Raw genomic sequence first — 16856 nt, 5'->3', positions numbered from 1 at the left:
TGCCAGGCACACAATAAAAGTTCAGTAAATGGAAGCCAAAAAAAAAGGGTGGGAAGTGGGGGTCCTGTCCTCACCACATGCCCACACTGTGGTGAGCAGGGCAGCAGAAACACTCAGGCAGCCTGGAGCTTCTCTGAGCTGAACCTCAAACTCACATCTTGCAGCGTGCCTGGAACTCAGATGGGTCATAAAAACCTGCGGTGATGCTTTAAAGGTCAGCCTCTCTGGGAGTTACAGCATCAGCCCAGAGCTGGGGTCAGGGGAGGTCCCGCCAACCTCGGAAGAGGGGCCGATGGGCACTACCTTTATCTCAGCTGCTATCTGTGGGGAGCTGTGCAAGGGACCCCAAGGTGAAACAGGGGCAAAGGGACAGGTTCTCCTGGGGCACAAAGGCTGACTTTTTAGCGTGGCGGTCTGTGCGCACGATTCAGAAAGTCTGTGAACCACCCCCCCGCCAACAAAGTTACATATAAACTTCTATGTGCACCTGTGTTTTTCTGGGGAAGGGTCCATAGCATTCCTCAGATTCCTCAAGGGGTTCATGACTGAAATGGAGGGAGAACCAATGAGCCACGGCCTAGGTTTCATTTTGGAAAAGTAATAGTGAGGGGACTTCCCTGGCGGTCCAGTGGTTAAGACTCCACACTTCCACTGCAAGGGGCACGGGCTTGATCCCTGGTCGGGGAGCTAAGATCCCGCATGCCGTGCAGCGCGGCCACAAAAAAAAAGAAAGAAAAGTAATAGGGTAGTGGGCATCTGTGTGGCCCACTGCGTTTAGCATGTTCTTGGGAAAGCCCTGGACTGTTCCATCCTCTGTGTCAGCTTGAGAAGGAGGCATGGATACTGTACTTGCCCCAGTGCACAGATGGTGAAACCGAGGGCCCAAGAAGGGAACTCTCTTGACCGAGGACACACAGGGTAACGTTTTCCTCAAGCTCAGGTGCTCAGGGGAGGCAACCATCGGCTCTCTTGCTGGGCTGCTGGTTTGCCCCGCCCCCTGCCAACCGTGCCCAATTGCTGGGTCAGGGAGGCGCTCCTGCACGCCCCTCCCCAGGGAACCCAGAAACAGAGAGAGAGCAGGAAGGAGAAAAATGTGTGTTCTCAAGGGGTTGGACGTCAGTGGACAGAACTTGGGGTCCCGCTGCCTTGCTGGGAGCCCTGGCTAAGCCGCTGCCCCTCCTCATGGCTCAGTTTCCCCATCGGCAAAAATGAGGGGCTTTGGGGACTTCCCTGGTGGTCCAGTGGTTAAGACTCCGCACTTCCACTGCAGGGGGCACGGCTCGATCCTTGGTTGGGGAAGTAAGATCCCACATGCCACGCCGCGTGGCCAAAAAAAATAATAATAATAAAAAAAAAATTTTTTTTTTAAGTGAGGGTCTTTGACAGATAATCTGTAAGGATCCTTCAGGACTGAGTCCTGGGAAGACAAGCGTAAGAGGCTTGAGATCCCCAGAGCCATCTGCAGCTTTGTTTCAGAACCAAGCCACACGAAATCGGACCTTCTCTGCGCCCGACCCCCAGCCCTCGCCCTGACTCCCAGCAGGTGCTGGCGGTGGGCTTGGAGAGGCCCAGGAGCTCAGAGCTGGGAGAGGAAACCCCACACTGAGCCCTGAGCAGCGACTTCCCCCTGGTCTGGAAATGGTTAATGAACTTTCCTCCAGATACCAGCCCCTTATTAAAATGTAGGTTTTACAATAAATCTGGCATTTGGCCACCAACCTTAGATTAAAACCAGACGGGACACACGCTAGCCCCCTTCTTAGGCCAAATTTTAAGCAAAGGGCTGCTCTTCCTCCAGATTGGTTCCCGGGCTCCCAATCCCCTGTACCCCCATTCCAGCCCTGTGCCCCCACTTTCTGGAGCTCGGTTTGGGGGTGTCGGGAACAGAGAAGACAGGGCTGACCACAGATGTGAACTTCTGGGTCCTGGAATGCTGAGGTGGGAGGTGATCAGGCCCCGGACCCAGAGGGGCAGCAGGGGAGGTTCCAGGGACCCCAGAGCCTTTGAGATGGTCAGGGGTATCTGGCTTTGGACCTCCCACCCTTCTCTGTGCCTAAGAATAGGACACACATGTTCTCTGCCTGGTAGCTTCATCCCTTTTTCCCTACTTGGGCCCAATGATCACATTTTTCAAAGGCTCCTGGGTCTCTGAAGAAGTTTTGGCCTCATGCATTCCCTGGTGGCGGCCCCCACGTGGAGATATTCTGTCCGGAGAACCGCCCCCGCCTTGTGGCAGCTGTCTTACTGAGCATTTCCCCAAAGACCCTGACCCAGAGTGGCTTTGGGGCTTCCCAGGCAGCACTGAGCCACTCTCTGGGCCTTAGAGACTCTGTCCTCCCCACTCCCGGTCACATCCCCACCAAGCATTCCCGGGATCTCCCTTCCTTGCTATTCTCAGCCAATCCCAGTATTTCTCTCTACCCCCTCCCTTTTTTTCTGTGTTCTTCTTGTATGACGACTTTGAGATTTAATTCACATCACATACAATTCACCCATTTAAAGCATACAATCCAGTGATTTCTAGTCTGTTCAGTCGTACGACCATCACCACAATCGATTTTAGAACATTTTCATCACCCCAGAAGTAAACCCTGCACCCTTTAGTCCTCACCCCCTCACCCCACCCCCATCACCCTCCCCCGGTCCCTGGCAACCACTAATCTACTTTCTGTCTCTATAGATTTGCCTATTCCGGACAGTTCATATGAGTGGAATTGCACATCAGGTGCCCTTTTGTCAGTGGCACCGTCTTCTTTCACTCGGCGTCATGTTTTCAGGGGTCATCCATGGTGTGGCATGGATTAGGACTTCGTTCCTGTTGACAGTCGAATAATATTCCATTGTACGGATATTTGGGGTACCCACTCATCAGCTGATGGGCATTTGGGTTGTTTCGACTTCTGGGCTCTTATGAGTATTGCTGCTGTGAGCATTCATTCGTATCCAAGTGTTCGTGTGGACATATGTTTTCATTTCTCTTGAGGATACAACTGGGAGTGGAATTGCTGGGTCATATGCTAACTCTATTTTTAACATTTTGAGGAACTGCCAGGCTGTTTTCCAAAGTGGCTGCATCACTTTTCATTCCTATCAGCAGTGCCTGGGGGTTCTGATTTCTCCACATTCTTTCCACCACTTGCTATTATTTGCCTTTTGGTTCTAGACATCCTAGTAGGTGTGAAGTTGTATCTCACAGTGATTTTGCTTTGCATCTCCCTGATGGCTAATAATGTTAGCATCGTTTCATGTGCTTATTGGTCATTTGTATATCTTCTTTGGAGAAATCTCTATTCAGATCATTTGCTCATTTTTAAATTGGACTATTTGTCTTTTTATTGTTGAGTTACAAGAGTTCTTGATATTTTCTAAATACAAGTCTCTTATCAAATATATGATTTGTAAATAGGTTTCCCATTCTGTGGGCTGTCTTTTTACTTTCTTGATGGTGTTCACAAAAGTTTTAAATTTGAAGAAGTCCGATTTCTCTTTTTTTTGTTGTTTAATTGCTTGTGCTTTTTCTGTCATGTCTAAGAAACCATTGTCTGGCCCTTTCGAGGGTAAGGGGAACTGGCTTTGGAAGTTGAGACTTTCATCCCTTTTTTGGAATGAGGGCTTCCTTCATCTATATAGTCATTCATTCAGAAATATTTCTGAAAACAAACTACTTGCCCAGTCCTGGGGATACAGCAGTGACAAGGCAAACCCAGCCCCCACCTTCCTAGAGCTTAGAATGGAATGGAAGAGACAAGCATGAAGCAGAAAACCAAAACAGAAGAATGACTTAATTACAGATGTACTGGGGAGGGAGGAGGGCCCGGGAGCCTGTAACAAGGAGATCTGTCCTGGTCTGAGGGCTGGGAAAGACCCCTCCAGGACAGGGCATTTAGTCTGAGATTAAAGGCCGGGAAACATTAGCCAGGCAAAAGGGGTGCAGTGCTCTAGGCCAGGAACAGCACGTGCAAAGGCCCTGAGGTGGCAGGAACTCTTGCTCTCCGGTAAGGCAAGTCACCTTGGCGCACTGGCCCCTCCACTGAGGTCTCTTGGGGGCGTCCAGTGGCCTGAGGGAAGTGTGTGCAGCATGCCACGTCCTTAGTGCGTGTACGGAAGAGGTTCTAGACCCCAGAGAGACCCAGATGCATTGCGGCTCCCTCCAGGACCCTGCTGAGGATTCGAGAGGACATGCAGGGGCCTCCCCCGGCCTGCTCCAGACTCCAGGGTTAGCCCAAGCCTGCAGAGGCCTCCTCATACCCATACTGGTTACTGGCCTTGGGCTGGGAGGGGGTGGGGGGCGCAGCAGTCCCAGGCTGAGGTGGCCCGTGACCCTGGGTTCTTACGTGCTGTCTGAGGCCTGTGAGATCATGGGGACATGGATAGGGCCCCAGGGGACCCTCTCTGACTCCCTGGGCCCCGCTGTGTCTTCCTTCCTCACCTTCCTTCCTGAGATATTTTCTCCTTCTCTAGACCGGTAGCTATAAAAATGTATCAGCACCTTGGGTTTTTGTTCAAAATGAGTGAGATGAAACATCCTTGGAGGGGCAGCTGGACAGTGGGTGTTGGTGGCTGACTCCCCTCCCCCACTGCCCCAAGCCCCTCCCTCCTGCCCTGTGATACATGCTGTCATGACTCAGCCCTGGCCAGGTCTCTATGGCTCCTTAAGGAAGAACCTGGACCCTGGAGACAGGCCGGGACCGGGGCAGCCTCTGAAGTCTTCCCACGCTCTTTCAGGGCCTCCTCGTTTGTCTGTTCATCTCTTCATTCATTCACTCACTCAACACTCAGCAAATATTTGTGGAGAGTTTACCCTGGGCCAGGCCCTGTGACAGGTCCCAGAGAGACAGAAAACAGTAAGTTCCAGTCCCTGCCAGACAAATGACCCTACATATATGCTGCAACGTGACAGAGCTATGATGAGGGATCTGGGATGGCTTCCTGGAGGAAGCGGCATTCTGCTGAGACCTGAAGGTGAGCTAGGGAGGCAGAGAGAAGTCGCAAGCCCACGAAAGGAGCGGGCAGAGGTCCTCAGGGGAGAGGATGTGCTTGTCCAATGTAAATCCTGACCTCAGGGAGGCTGCGAACCTGGGACAACAGCTCTGAGACCACCCCAGCCCCCCTGACCTGCCACTGCCCACCCAGGGGGCCTGAGGGGCCCCATCCAGTGGACAGAGCCCCAAAACCCTCAAGACAAAGACCCCATCCTTCTGTCGTGTTCACCATCAGTTTGTCCAGGGCTGGGCTGGAGGCTGGGGCTATCTCCTCCCTCCGTTCTCTCTGCCAAGTGGGGAGAGAAGAAAGGACCTGGGGTTGGCAGAGGGAGGATTCTCACTCGCTGTGTGACCCTGGGTAGGTCCTAGCCCCTCTCTGGGCCTCTCTCCCTCTTCTCCTCTGTGAGGCAGAGGCATCCCTGCCGCCCATCTTGAGGTTGCTGGGGGCCTCCAGGGAGGTGATACTGGGAAGTCCACCTGTGTGATCTCACCCCGCTGTGTGCCTTAGCCCTGGTCCCTGAGTGTCCTGGACTGAGGCCAGCCTGTCCAAACATGAAAGCAGCTCTTAGCTCCTTGTTTGAGTTTCTGGCTGAGGCGGAGCTGGCCTCCTGGGGAAGCTCCCCGGAAGCCCAGGCGCCCTTCTCCAGATGGCTGCAGGCTCCATGCTGCTTCTCCTTCCTCCTGCCTTCTGTCCAGCCTTCCTTTCTTCCTTCCAATGTGGGTGACGCACTTGGGGCCAGGTGTGACCCTGGCTCTGCCCTCACAGGTCTCACATGCCCCACCCCCTCGACGCTACCCGACCCTGCATGCTGTTGACAGACCCCTGCCCTGTGTCCAGCACAGACCCCAGCTCTAGAGATGCTCCTGTTGCCTTAAGCCCCCCTCTTCTTGGCTGACCCATTCACCCTAAGCCCCTGGAGAGACCCCCAGAACCTCGCTACATGAAGACCTGGGGGTACTCTTAGGGCCGGCCGCCCATGCCAAACTGGTTAAAAGCCTGGGCTCCATGCCAATCCGCAGGTTTAAGTCCCAGCTCCAGCCTTGACTGGCCACATGGATTTGGCAGGTTGCTTAAGCCCGTGCCTCAGTTTCCTCGTCTGTAAAATCAGGCTAGGAGCACGCAGGTCTGACGGTCGTGAGGGTTCGATGAGGTGGTTCCTGTTACTTCCATTTCTCAGCCCAATTCCCGAGGCTGGGACAGAATAAAGCCTTCATCCACCGCCACGCCGCTGGTGCGCCAGGGCCAACCTCAGGTCCTAAACCAGGACCCCGGCTCCTTTACCGCCTGTGCTGCCTCTCACTTCCTATCTGAGGAGGTGAGATTCTCCCCCAAGTCTCTCCTGGTGGCATTTGAGCCAGAGATGCTGCCTCGCAGAAGCTAGGGACACCGTTTCCAGAATCCCTGTCGGAGCCCTTCTCCCAGGGGTCTTTCAAAGGAACCCAAGTCTCTACCAAGAGACCCGGGTGTTTGGGGATGGGGGCAGCCTCTCTGTGCCCCCCACCTCCACTTCCTTCCTCAGACTTTTCTGGCTGTAAATATTTCTGCAGCTTCGAAGCTCCTTTGACCAAGGCCCAGTGTTAATTTGTTAAATCCACGTCAAGGTCCTGGGGACGCGTTGTTTATTTTTGTGAACGTGTTGGCAGAGATCACATTTGGGGTGGGGGGAGGCTGCTTATTCGGTCAGAATAAATGCTAATTAATAAAAGTTATTTATTTGGGTTGGAGCTTGCCGTGGCCCCAGGGTCAGGCACAAACTTGACTATTTGAAGCAAAAACAAACAGAGAGTGTCTCTCAACAGCTTGAGAAAGGCAGAAACGAAGAGGCCGGATTTATTTGTCTTAGGAAGAATTTGCAGTTAATTCCCTCCAGACTATTTAGACCCTTAAATTACACAGAATAAGAAAAACCATGGGTGCAGGAGAGGGAGCCAGGAACACTCGATCATTTGGCCGAGAGCAGAGTTTTTAAATGTCTTTGGCCTGAAGTCAGCCAAGTAAATTGTATGTGTGAAATAATTTAATGGCAGAAAACTGTGCACCAGTCACTTCTTTCTCACTGTAATGTAATAAGGGAGAGAGCGTGGCTGGCCTCCCCTACGTGAGGCTGTTTTGCTCTTCCCTGATCCTCGCCCCTCACAATAGCCCCTAAACAGCCCACGTAAATGGAGGTGGTTTCGGGCTTTATTTTCAATCCCAGAGGAAAGCAGAAATTTTACGGAACAAAAGGAAACTTTGGGCACAGCCCTGACTTGGACGGAGCTGGCCCCAGTACTCGCTGGCCTGAGGCTTCAAGAGTATTTATTTTCCAAATGCTTTAAGCTCAAGCGTGGAACCCCCAGAGGACACACGCCTACCACCATCCACTTCTCAGGGGGTGATTCGGGAACTCATGGTAACGAGCATCCAGCACATCTGCTGGGAAGCAGAGTCCAGCCCGAGAGCCCTGGCTGAGTCCAAAGCTGTGGGTTCGAGTCCTGAGTCACCTCCAAGACGCTGCGTGAACCTTCCTGAACCTCGGCTGCCTCTCCCCAGCCTCTGCCCACAGCAGGGACTGGAACCATCTTTCTACTGTGGGCGGGGCCGAGGGAGAAAGATCTTTGTCTTCAGGCGGGAAGAGGGTTGCACACAAGGAAGAATGCCAAGAGCAGCGAACATATATCAAGCGATTACTATGCTCTTGGCACTGAGTTAAGTTCAGCTCCTCCAGGAACTTTGTGTGACCTTGGGCAAGCCGCTGTCCCTCAGGGCTCCCAGAGGTGAGGTCTTCCTCCCGGGGGCTATAGGATGCAGACTCGGGGGCATTTCCGCACCAGTGAGATGACATGATCCATGGTGTCTCCCAGAGCTGGGGCGGAGAGTGTGACAGACCCCCGCATCACCTTCCCTGGGAACCGCGGGAGGCGGCCCCCTCGGAGACAGGCTCACAACCCGGGCCGCCTGAGCCTTCCCACAGACACGGACTCCAGTCCCCGCTGTGTGATCTTGGGTGAACCTCTCAGAGCCTCAGTCTCCCAGTGTGTGAAATGGGTCAGTGCCTCATAGGGCAGATGCCAGGATCCAGTGGATGGAAGCAGACAGAGCGCTTGGCATCCCTCCTGCCCAAACCAACTTTTTTTCTTTTTTTTTTTTGCGGTATGCGGGCCTCTCCCGTTGCGGAGCACAGGCTCCGCACGCGCAGGCTCAGCGGCCATGGCTCACGGGCCCAGCCGCTCCGCGGCACGTGGGATCTTCCCGGACCGGGGCACGAACCCGTGTCCCCTGCATCGGCAGGCGGACTCTCAACCACTGCGCCACCAGGGAAGCCCTTTTTTTTTTTTTTAAAGATTTAATTTTAATTTTTGGCTGCATTGGGTCTTCATTGCTGCGCATGGGCCTTCTCTAGTCGAGCGGGGGCTTCTCCTGTTGCAGAGCAACAGGCTCCAGGCGTGTGGGCTCAGTAGTTGTGGCACGCAGGCTCAGCAGTTGTGGCACGCAGCCTATAGAGCGCAGGCTCAGGAGTTGTGGCGCGTGGTTCCAGTTTCTCCGTGGCATGTGGGATCTTCCCGGACCAGGGATCAAACCCGTGTCCCCTGCGTTGGCAGGCAGACTCCTATCCACTGCGCCACCAGGGAAGCCCCCAAACCAACTTTTGTTGAGCGCATCCCATCATAGCTGCCTTGATGGGAACCCCCAGGGAGATGTGACTCCAGACCAGTGGAGACTAGCTGGTGTCAGGGGTGGAGAGAGTCTGGGGTTGTTGGGAGGGGTGTTAAGCGCCCTTGTGTGAGGGTTTCAGCTCCAAGGCACCACGCAGTTTGGCCAAAGAGCAGAGTTGTTTCTTCCGGCGCCCACTTGGAGGGGGCCGAGGCTGCAAAATGATTTTCATTTCAACACCCTCAGTTTTGAATTGCTAAATTTCCTGAAAAATTCTCCTTTTTTGGCTGAAATGCCTCCTGCGTTGGGTTTGTGCCCAAGAAGTGTTGCCTGAAGGGGGGCGGAAATCGGCTCGCGATGGCTGGTGTTCCAGAAGCTTCTGTCCGCTCTCAGGCTCTTGATCACACAGGTTTTCAGCGCTCAGCCCTTGTTATTTCAGTTTAAGGTTTCTTCCAGCTCGAGGGGGTGGGGAGCGGGGGGTGGAGAGACGTTCACTGGCACCAGACATTCTCATCCATCTTCACCTTTTCTTGGAGGAAAGGGGTGAGGAGTGAAGACTGAAGCGGGTCCAGGAGAAGAGGCCAGCTCTCCCGGGGCCGCTCCGTGTCCCCTGCCATTGCCTACCCCACCCCCAGATGTGTCCCACGTTTGCAGTACTTCTCAAAGGGGAAACGTACTGGCCCTCCCTCCAAACCAGGGCCTCTCTCTCTCTCTCAGTACTATGGACACGGTGAACCAGAGAATTCCCTGACGCGGGGCCTTCCTTGTGCATCGAAGTGTACTCAGCAGTATCCCCAGCCTCTGCCTCGATCCTAGGAGCGCCCCCTCTCCCAGTCCATCAGAAACGTCTCTAGACATTGCCAGATGTCCCCTGGAGGCTCCATTGCCCTCTGTTGAGAACCACTGGTCCAAACCCAGTAAGGTCATCTTTTTCCGGGCATCCTGCCTGATTCTTGTCTGACAACCCCCCACCCTACCCCCGATGCGATTACTTACCAGGCTCATGGAACAAGTTAGCCTCCGATCAAATCAGCCGGTTGCTCAAGAGTCAGTAAACCCTGCTAACCTGGGAGCTCATTCAAAAGCCAGGATTGAGTGGTATCCGTGGCTGGGCCTGGAATGTTCTAAATGCTCAGCTGAACAACTTCTCAGCATCGTGTGAAGAACGTAGCACGTATAAAGGGAATGTGTAACTGGGGAAGCAAAAATACAAGATGTGGCCCCAAATCCAAAAGGTTCACAATGCATCCTGTTGGCCCAACTGTGGGCAAAACGGACCTTCCTGTCCACCGCTGCTGGGAAGCGTTATGGGGGATTTGGCCACATCTAGCATTTTACTCACTGGCCAAGCAATCCCACTTCTAGGAATCTGTCCCAAATATTCACTGGCAAAAATAGAAAATCATGTTTGCACGAGGTTATTAATTGTGGCATTCTTTAATTGCAAAAGATTGGAAACACACTACGTGCCCATCCACAGGGCTCTGGTTTTAGTTGACTAAACCACGGTACATTCGCACAACCGAGTGATACAGAGCTGTGAGAAGGTACATGCAGGACTTCTCTGCACTGGATGGAGGAATCCCTGGGATATATTGCCCAGTGGGAAAAAAGGGAGATGCACAACAGTACATGGTCTGCTATCTTTCAATAGAAGAGGGGGAGAAAATATTATACTTCAAAAAAATATTTGCAAAAAGCAATGCTGGGGACTTCCCTCATGGTCCAATGAGTAAGACTCCACGCTCCCAATGCTGGGGGCCTGGGTTCGATCCCTGCTCTGGGAACTAGACCCCGCATGCATGCCACAGCTAAGAGTCCACATGCTGCAACCTAGAAGTCCACATGCCATAACCAAAGATCTCGCATGCAGCAGCTAAGACCCGGCACAGCCAATATGAATAATAAATAAATAAATAATATATATATATTTTTTTCTAAAAAGCAATGCTGGAAGGATAGAGCAAAGGCTAATTTAAAAATTGTTTTGATATGCGGAGGGAGAGAACAAGAGGGAAACTATAATATGGAAATTAATGCAAATAAAGAGGGCTGGGTTTGTTGGGCCAGGTGGAGTGATCTCTGGAGCAAATTAAATAGCAAGAGGCAAGCTTCAGTTTGGGGACTTCCCTGGTGGTCCAGTGGGTAAGAATGCAAGCTCCCAGTGCAGGGGGCCTGGGTTCAATCCCTGGTCGGGGAACTAGATCCCGCATGCACGCGGCAACTAAGACCTGGTACAGCCTAAATAAATAAATAAATATTAAAAAAAGAGAGAGAGAGAGAGAAGTTGCAGCACCTATGTGTTCAGCGTGATCTCATGCTTGTAAATTTTTTTAAATACACATTTGTAACTTTGTAAATCTTGGGGAGCAGAGTCGGGAGAAGGGAGTAGTTTGTTTTATTTTGTGCCTTTCTGTGTTGCTTGAATCTGTTACTGCGACAAGCAGTGACATTATTTGGTTATTAAAATATACTTTTTTTTTCCTTACATGAAATCTCCAGATTTTTAAAAAATTAAATTTAATATTTATTTATGTTTCTCTCTTACTTCTGAGGTAAAGTGTGCATACAATAGTGTAGAAATCTTAAGTGGACCCTTCACTGAGGGTTTTTTTTCTTCTTCTTTTTTTTTGTTTTCTTTTTTTTATATACAGCAGGTTCTTATTAGTTATCTATTTTATACATATTAGTGTATATATGTCAATCCCAATTTCCCAATTCATCCCACCACCCCCCACCCCACTTTCCCCCCGTGGTGTCCATATGTTTGTTCTCTACATCTGTGTCTCTATTTCTGCCCTGCAAACCGGTTCATCTGTAACATTTTTCTAGGTTCCACATATATGCATTAATATACAATACTTGTTTTTCTCTTTCTGACTTACTTTACTCTGTATGACAGTCTCTAGGTCCATCCACATCTCTACAAGTGACCCAATTTCGTTTCTTTTTATGGCTGAGTAATATTCCATTGTATATATGTGCCACATCTTCTTTATCCATTCGTCTGTCAGTGGACATTTAGGTTGCTTCCATCACCTGATATTGTAAATAGTCCTGCAGTGAACATTGGGGTGCGTGTGTCTTTCTGAATTACGGTTTTCTCTGGGTATATGCCCAGAAGTGGGATTGCTGAGTCATATGGTAATTTTATTTTTAGTTTTTTAAGGAACCTCCATACTGTTCTCCATAGTGGCTGTATCAATTTACATTCCCACCAGCAGTGCAAGAGGGCTCCCTTTTCTCCACACCCTCTCCAGCCTTTGTTGCTTGTAGATTTTCTGATGATGCCCATTCTAACTGGTGTGAGGTGAGACCTCATTGTAGTTTTGATTTGCATTTCTCTAATCATTAATGATGTTGAGCATTCTTTCATGTGTTTGTTGGCAATCTGTATATCTTCTTTGGAGAGATGCCTATTTAGGTTTTCTGCCCATTTTTTGATTGTGTTGTTTGTTTTTTTAATATTGAGCTGCATGAGCTATTTATATATTTTGGAGATTAATCCTTTGTCCGTTGATTCATTTGCAAATATTTTCTCCCATTTGGAAACAACAAACAAGTCTTTTAGTCTTGTTTGTAGTTTCCTTTGCTTTGCAAAAGCTTTTAAATTTCATTAGGTCCCATTTGTTTATTTTTATTTTTATTTCCATTACTCTGGGAGGTGGATCAAAAAAGATCTTGCTGTGATTTATGTCAAAGAGTGTTCTTCCTATGTTTTCCTCTAAGAGTTTTATAGTGTCTGGTCTTACATTTAGGTCTTTAATCCATTTTGAGTTTATTTTTGTGTATGGTGTTAGGGAGTGTTCTAATTTCATTCTTTTACACGTAGCTGTCCAGTTTTCCCATCACCACTTATTGAAGAGACTGTCGTTTCTCCATTGTATATCCTTGCCTCCTTTGTCATAGATTAGTTGACCATAGGTAAGTGGGTTTATCTCTGGGCTTTCTATCCTGTTCCATTGATCTATATTTCTGTTTTTGTGCCAGTACCATATTGTCTTGATTATTGTAGCTTTGTATTATAATCTGAAGCCAGGGAGCCTGATTCCTCCAGCTCCGTTTTTTTCACTCAAGACTGCTTTGGCTATTCGGGGTCTATTGTGTCTCCGTACAAATTTTAAGGATCCAGATTTTTTAATGTTTGATTAAATATTCTTTTTTTTTTTGAAGTATAGTTGATTTACAATGTTGTGTTAATTTCTGGTGCAAAGCAAAGTGATTCAGTTAAATATATATATTCTTTTTCATATTCTTTTCCATTATTGTTTATTACAAGATATTGAATATAGTTCCCTGTGCTATATAGTAAGACCTTGTTATTTATCCATAAAATATACATTTTTTTATTAAGGTACACCAGACCCTGAACCGGACAGGGTTGGTTCTAAGTGCTGGGTGAGTGCAGTGGAGGAGAGGGGATTCCGTGTGGACTCAGGTGGTCAGGGAGGGCTCCCTGGAGGAGTGAACAATGAGCTGGACCCTGCAGGAGGAAGGGTCAGCAGTTCAGCCCTTGGGTAAAATTGAAATGTGGAAATAAATAGTAGCTGAACATCCCCCCTCCCTTCTCCCTCTGTAAATGGGGCATGAAGAGCACCTGTCTATAGGATTCCTGTGAGCATCTATTGACCTGTGGGTGCCTGCAGTGGACCCTTGGAACTGTGACTCTCACTGCTCTTTTTTAATATATTAATATAATTCAACAACAAATACCCATGAAGGGTTTACCATGCCCCAGAGCCTGAGCTAGGAGCCGAGGACACGTAGATATCTCCAGCGGCCACGCCCCCCCCCACCAGGTCAGTTGTCCCTCATGGCGGTGGGTGCTTGTCCCCGGGCTCCACAGGATGGGGACCTGGCTGCTTCTGTTCACCATTATGTCCCCAGGGTCCTAACCCTGTGCCTGCCACCCAGTAGGTGCTCAGTAAATGTGTTGCAGAATGGATGGATGGATGGATGGATGGGTGGATGAAGGATGGATGAAGGCGTGAATTAAAGGGAGCTGCTCCTGTTCTCGGGCTGCACCATCCATCAGCAGAGGGAGACACAGGGAAAAGGCTCAGAGCACATCGCTGAGCCGGTGCCTGAGTCGTGATCATCTCGGCAGCTCCGGGCTGGGGGCCCTGCGGGCACTCACTGCGCTGTCCGCCGCCCCGTTGACCCTCGGGCCCCTCCGCAGGTGAGTGTCCCAGCCCCGGGCGCGGCGGCGCCGCCAAGCGGAAGAAGAAGCAGCGGCGGAACCGCACCACGTTCAACAGCAGCCAGCTGCAGGCGCTGGAGCGCGTGTTCGAGCGCACGCACTACCCCGACGCCTTCGTGCGGGAGGAGCTAGCCCGGCGCGTCAACCTCAGCGAGGCGCGTGTCCAGGTGAGTGCTGCCCATCCGTGGGCCCCCCGGGGGAGCGTGCAGCCACCACTCACCCAGGGTTAAGGAGTTGCCAAGGTGAGGTGTCTCAGAGCAGGACCATCTGAGGCCAGGAGGGCTGAGGTTCAAATCCAAGCCCTGCCACTGACCAGCTGTGTGACCTTGAGCAAGTTACTCAGCCTCTCTGTGCCTTAGGTATCTCCCTGTAAAATGAGGATCACGTGGGTCTGTTTTATAGGGTTCTTACGAGAATGAAAGAAGTTGATATCTTTGTAGCTTAGAGCAGTGCCTGGCACATGGGGTTTGGATAAATAAAAGTCGTTTTAAAGTGTTCAGTGCTGGGCGCAGTGGTTGAGAGTCCGCCTGCCGATGCAGGGGACATGGGTTCGTGCCCCGGTCAGGGAAGATCCCACATGCCGCGGAGCGGCTGGGCCCGTGAGCCATGGCCGCTGAGCCTGCGCATCCGGAGCCTGTGCTCCGCAACGGGAGAGGTCACAACACTGAGAGGCCCGCAAACCGAAAAAAAAAAAAAAAAAAAAGTGTTCAGTGCTTGTTCCGTGCCAGCCCTGAGCTGAGTGCCCAGCATGCACCTCTCTCATTACAACCTCACAGCAGCTAAATGCTCATCTATTCATTCTTTCATTCATCCACTTGCACATTCTCCAACACATACTTACCCAGCGGCAGGCACCGTTTATCACCCCCATTTTACAGATGAGAAAATTGAGGCTCAGAGAGGTGAAGCTGCCAGTGCAGGATGGGTGGCAGAGCAGGCACATGCTGGGTGCAAAAGGACTTGGGTCCCCTCAGCAGCCCGCTCACCCCTCCTTCCCGCCCCCAGGTCTGGTTTCAGAACCGCCGGGCCAAGTTCCGCCGAAACGAGCGGGCCATGCTGGCCAACCGCTCAGCCTCGCTGCTCAAGTCCTACAGCCAGGAAGCCGCCATCGAGCAGCCCGTGGCTCCCCGGCCCACTGCCCTGAGCCCCGATTATCTCTCCTGGACGGCCTCGTCCCCCTACAGGTGAGAGCAGGAACCCTTTTGGGTCGGGAGGGCGCAAGCAACCAGGGGACCCCATGGGGTGTTTTAGGGCCCAGACTCCTTTGAGGATCTGAAGACAGCTAGGAAAGGTGCCCAGGTGCCCCGTGGACCTGGGGGGCACCAAGGGGTGTGTGGGCAAGCGTGTGAGCGTGTGGAGGGGCGAGAAAATGAGGCCTGTTGGGAAGGAGTGGAGAACCCACATCGTCCTGAGGAAGCTGAAAACCTGCAGATCCCTAGGCTGGCGCGAGCGCCCCAGCACCCTTCGGCCACCATCCCGGAGAGAGGCCGGGGGGCCGAGGGAGTGGTTCCCTGTCCCAGGGGCCTGGCTGGGCCCCAGAGTCAAAGTCTGGGGCAGTTTTGTCCCGGTCAAAGCTGGGGAAAGGTGGCAGGGCAGGAAGGGAGGGGAAGGAGGTGCTGGCGAGTTGGGTTTCTGCATCCCGCAACTCCAGGGAGTGCCATCCACCCCTGAGTCTGTGCGAGCAGCTCTGCTGGAGCCATGGTCTCGTGAGAGGCAAGAGCCGGTGGGTCGTGGGATCTGAGTCCTAGTGATGCCCACGCTAGCCTCACAGCTCTCACAGCTCCCCCCATGCCGTGCTCTTACCTGGGGCGGGAGAACCTCCAAGAGGCCTCCTTCCATACAGGTGTGCGTTCATCCCAGCCCCATCCTGCTGTGTGCCAGGCCCAGGGCAGGCGCTAGGGGTGAACAGGAGCTTCCGCTCTCAGGAAGCTCCTGGTCCAGCGAGGAAGGACCACAAGCCTACGGGCGCGGCTCCATGTCCCAGGGCTGACTGTGGGCACTTCTGCCTCTTCCCCCCAGTCTTGTAGCCCCAGGGGAAGGCTTCCCAGCCGAGTGAGCTGGGGAGGGGAGGCAGGAAGACCAGAGGCTGGGATCCAAGACTGGCCGCCAGAGGTGGCCAGCCCCCGGCGGTCTTCCAGCCACCGCAATATGTCCTTGTGTCTTATGTCACCCCCAGCACGGTGCCGCCATACAGCCCAGGAGGCTCAGGCCCTGCGACCCCGGGGGTCAACATGGCCAACAGCATCGCCAGCCTTCGTCTCAAGGCCAAGGAGTTCAGCCTGCATCATAGCCAGGTGCCCACGGTGAACTGACAGCCAGCCCCACCAGGCCCCCGCTGCCTCCCTGGCTGCCTCCCCGCTGCCTCCCTGGACAGGCTGGGTGGGCTCTCCTGGCCCCTCTCTTCAGCCCGGACTTCTGAGCCCAAGAGGCTGCTGAGATGCCCAGAGCCTGGCTCAGCCCTTCATCCACGGCCACTGGAGACTGCGGCCCCTGACCCTGGAGGTGCTGGGCTGGAAGGTTGGAGCAGCGGCTCACCAAGGACCTCACTTACTTTGTGTATTAAAGCCAAAAAGCTGTTGTCTTTAAGAAATAAAAAAAAAAAATTTTAAGCCCCAAAAGATTGCGGGAGGGCGGACAAGGGCAGCAAACCAATGAAGGGACGGCCTTTTGGGGCCAGCTGCCCTCGTCTGTGTGCCTCTTTCTGCAGGAAGTCCTCCATCACCCTGTAGAGCCCCAGGGGTGGGGAGCCGGGTAGGAAGACAGAGACCTGCCCTGGAACCCCGACACCCGGGTGTTTGGGAGAAACCCCGATGTGTGACCCTGGCCAGGACCCGAACCCTCTCTGTGCAGGGAGTGTCTCCCCTGCCCTATGGCAGGAGCAGAGGGTGTGTGGAGGCAGACGCTAAAATTAAATCCCTTGCTGCTGGGCATGCAGAAGCTGGGGGTCCCCTGGGCATTTGACTGTGGGGGACCCAGGCAGATGGCCCAGAATGTCGGGGTGCAGAGTGGAGGACCCAGGTGGGCTCACAGGACAGACAGG

At 52.4% G+C, this 16856-nt stretch overlaps 1 protein-coding gene across 1 annotated transcript in view; it reads left to right on the top strand.

Annotated features, from left to right (window-relative positions):
* Positions 1 to 16554, top strand: part of PRRX2 (paired related homeobox 2) — a 46699-nt gene extending 30145 nt beyond the window's left edge. Inside the window, exons 2-4 of the mRNA XM_030838606.3 lie at positions 13796 to 13983; positions 14822 to 15000; positions 15993 to 16554. Coding sequence (XP_030694466.1) covers positions 13796 to 13983; positions 14822 to 15000; positions 15993 to 16128 — 503 coding nt within the window. The 3' untranslated portion in view covers positions 16129 to 16554. The remainder of the gene's footprint in view (positions 1 to 13795; positions 13984 to 14821; positions 15001 to 15992) is intronic.
* Positions 16555 to 16856: the final 302 nt, after the last annotated feature.

This window comes from Globicephala melas, chromosome 6 (assembly GCF_963455315.2).
Source record: "Globicephala melas chromosome 6, mGloMel1.2, whole genome shotgun sequence".
In the NCBI taxonomy this organism is placed as follows: Eukaryota; Metazoa; Chordata; class Mammalia; order Artiodactyla; family Delphinidae; genus Globicephala; species Globicephala melas.
The sequence above is the reverse complement of the archived record's forward strand: the minus strand, read 5'-3'. Positions and strand labels throughout refer to the sequence as shown.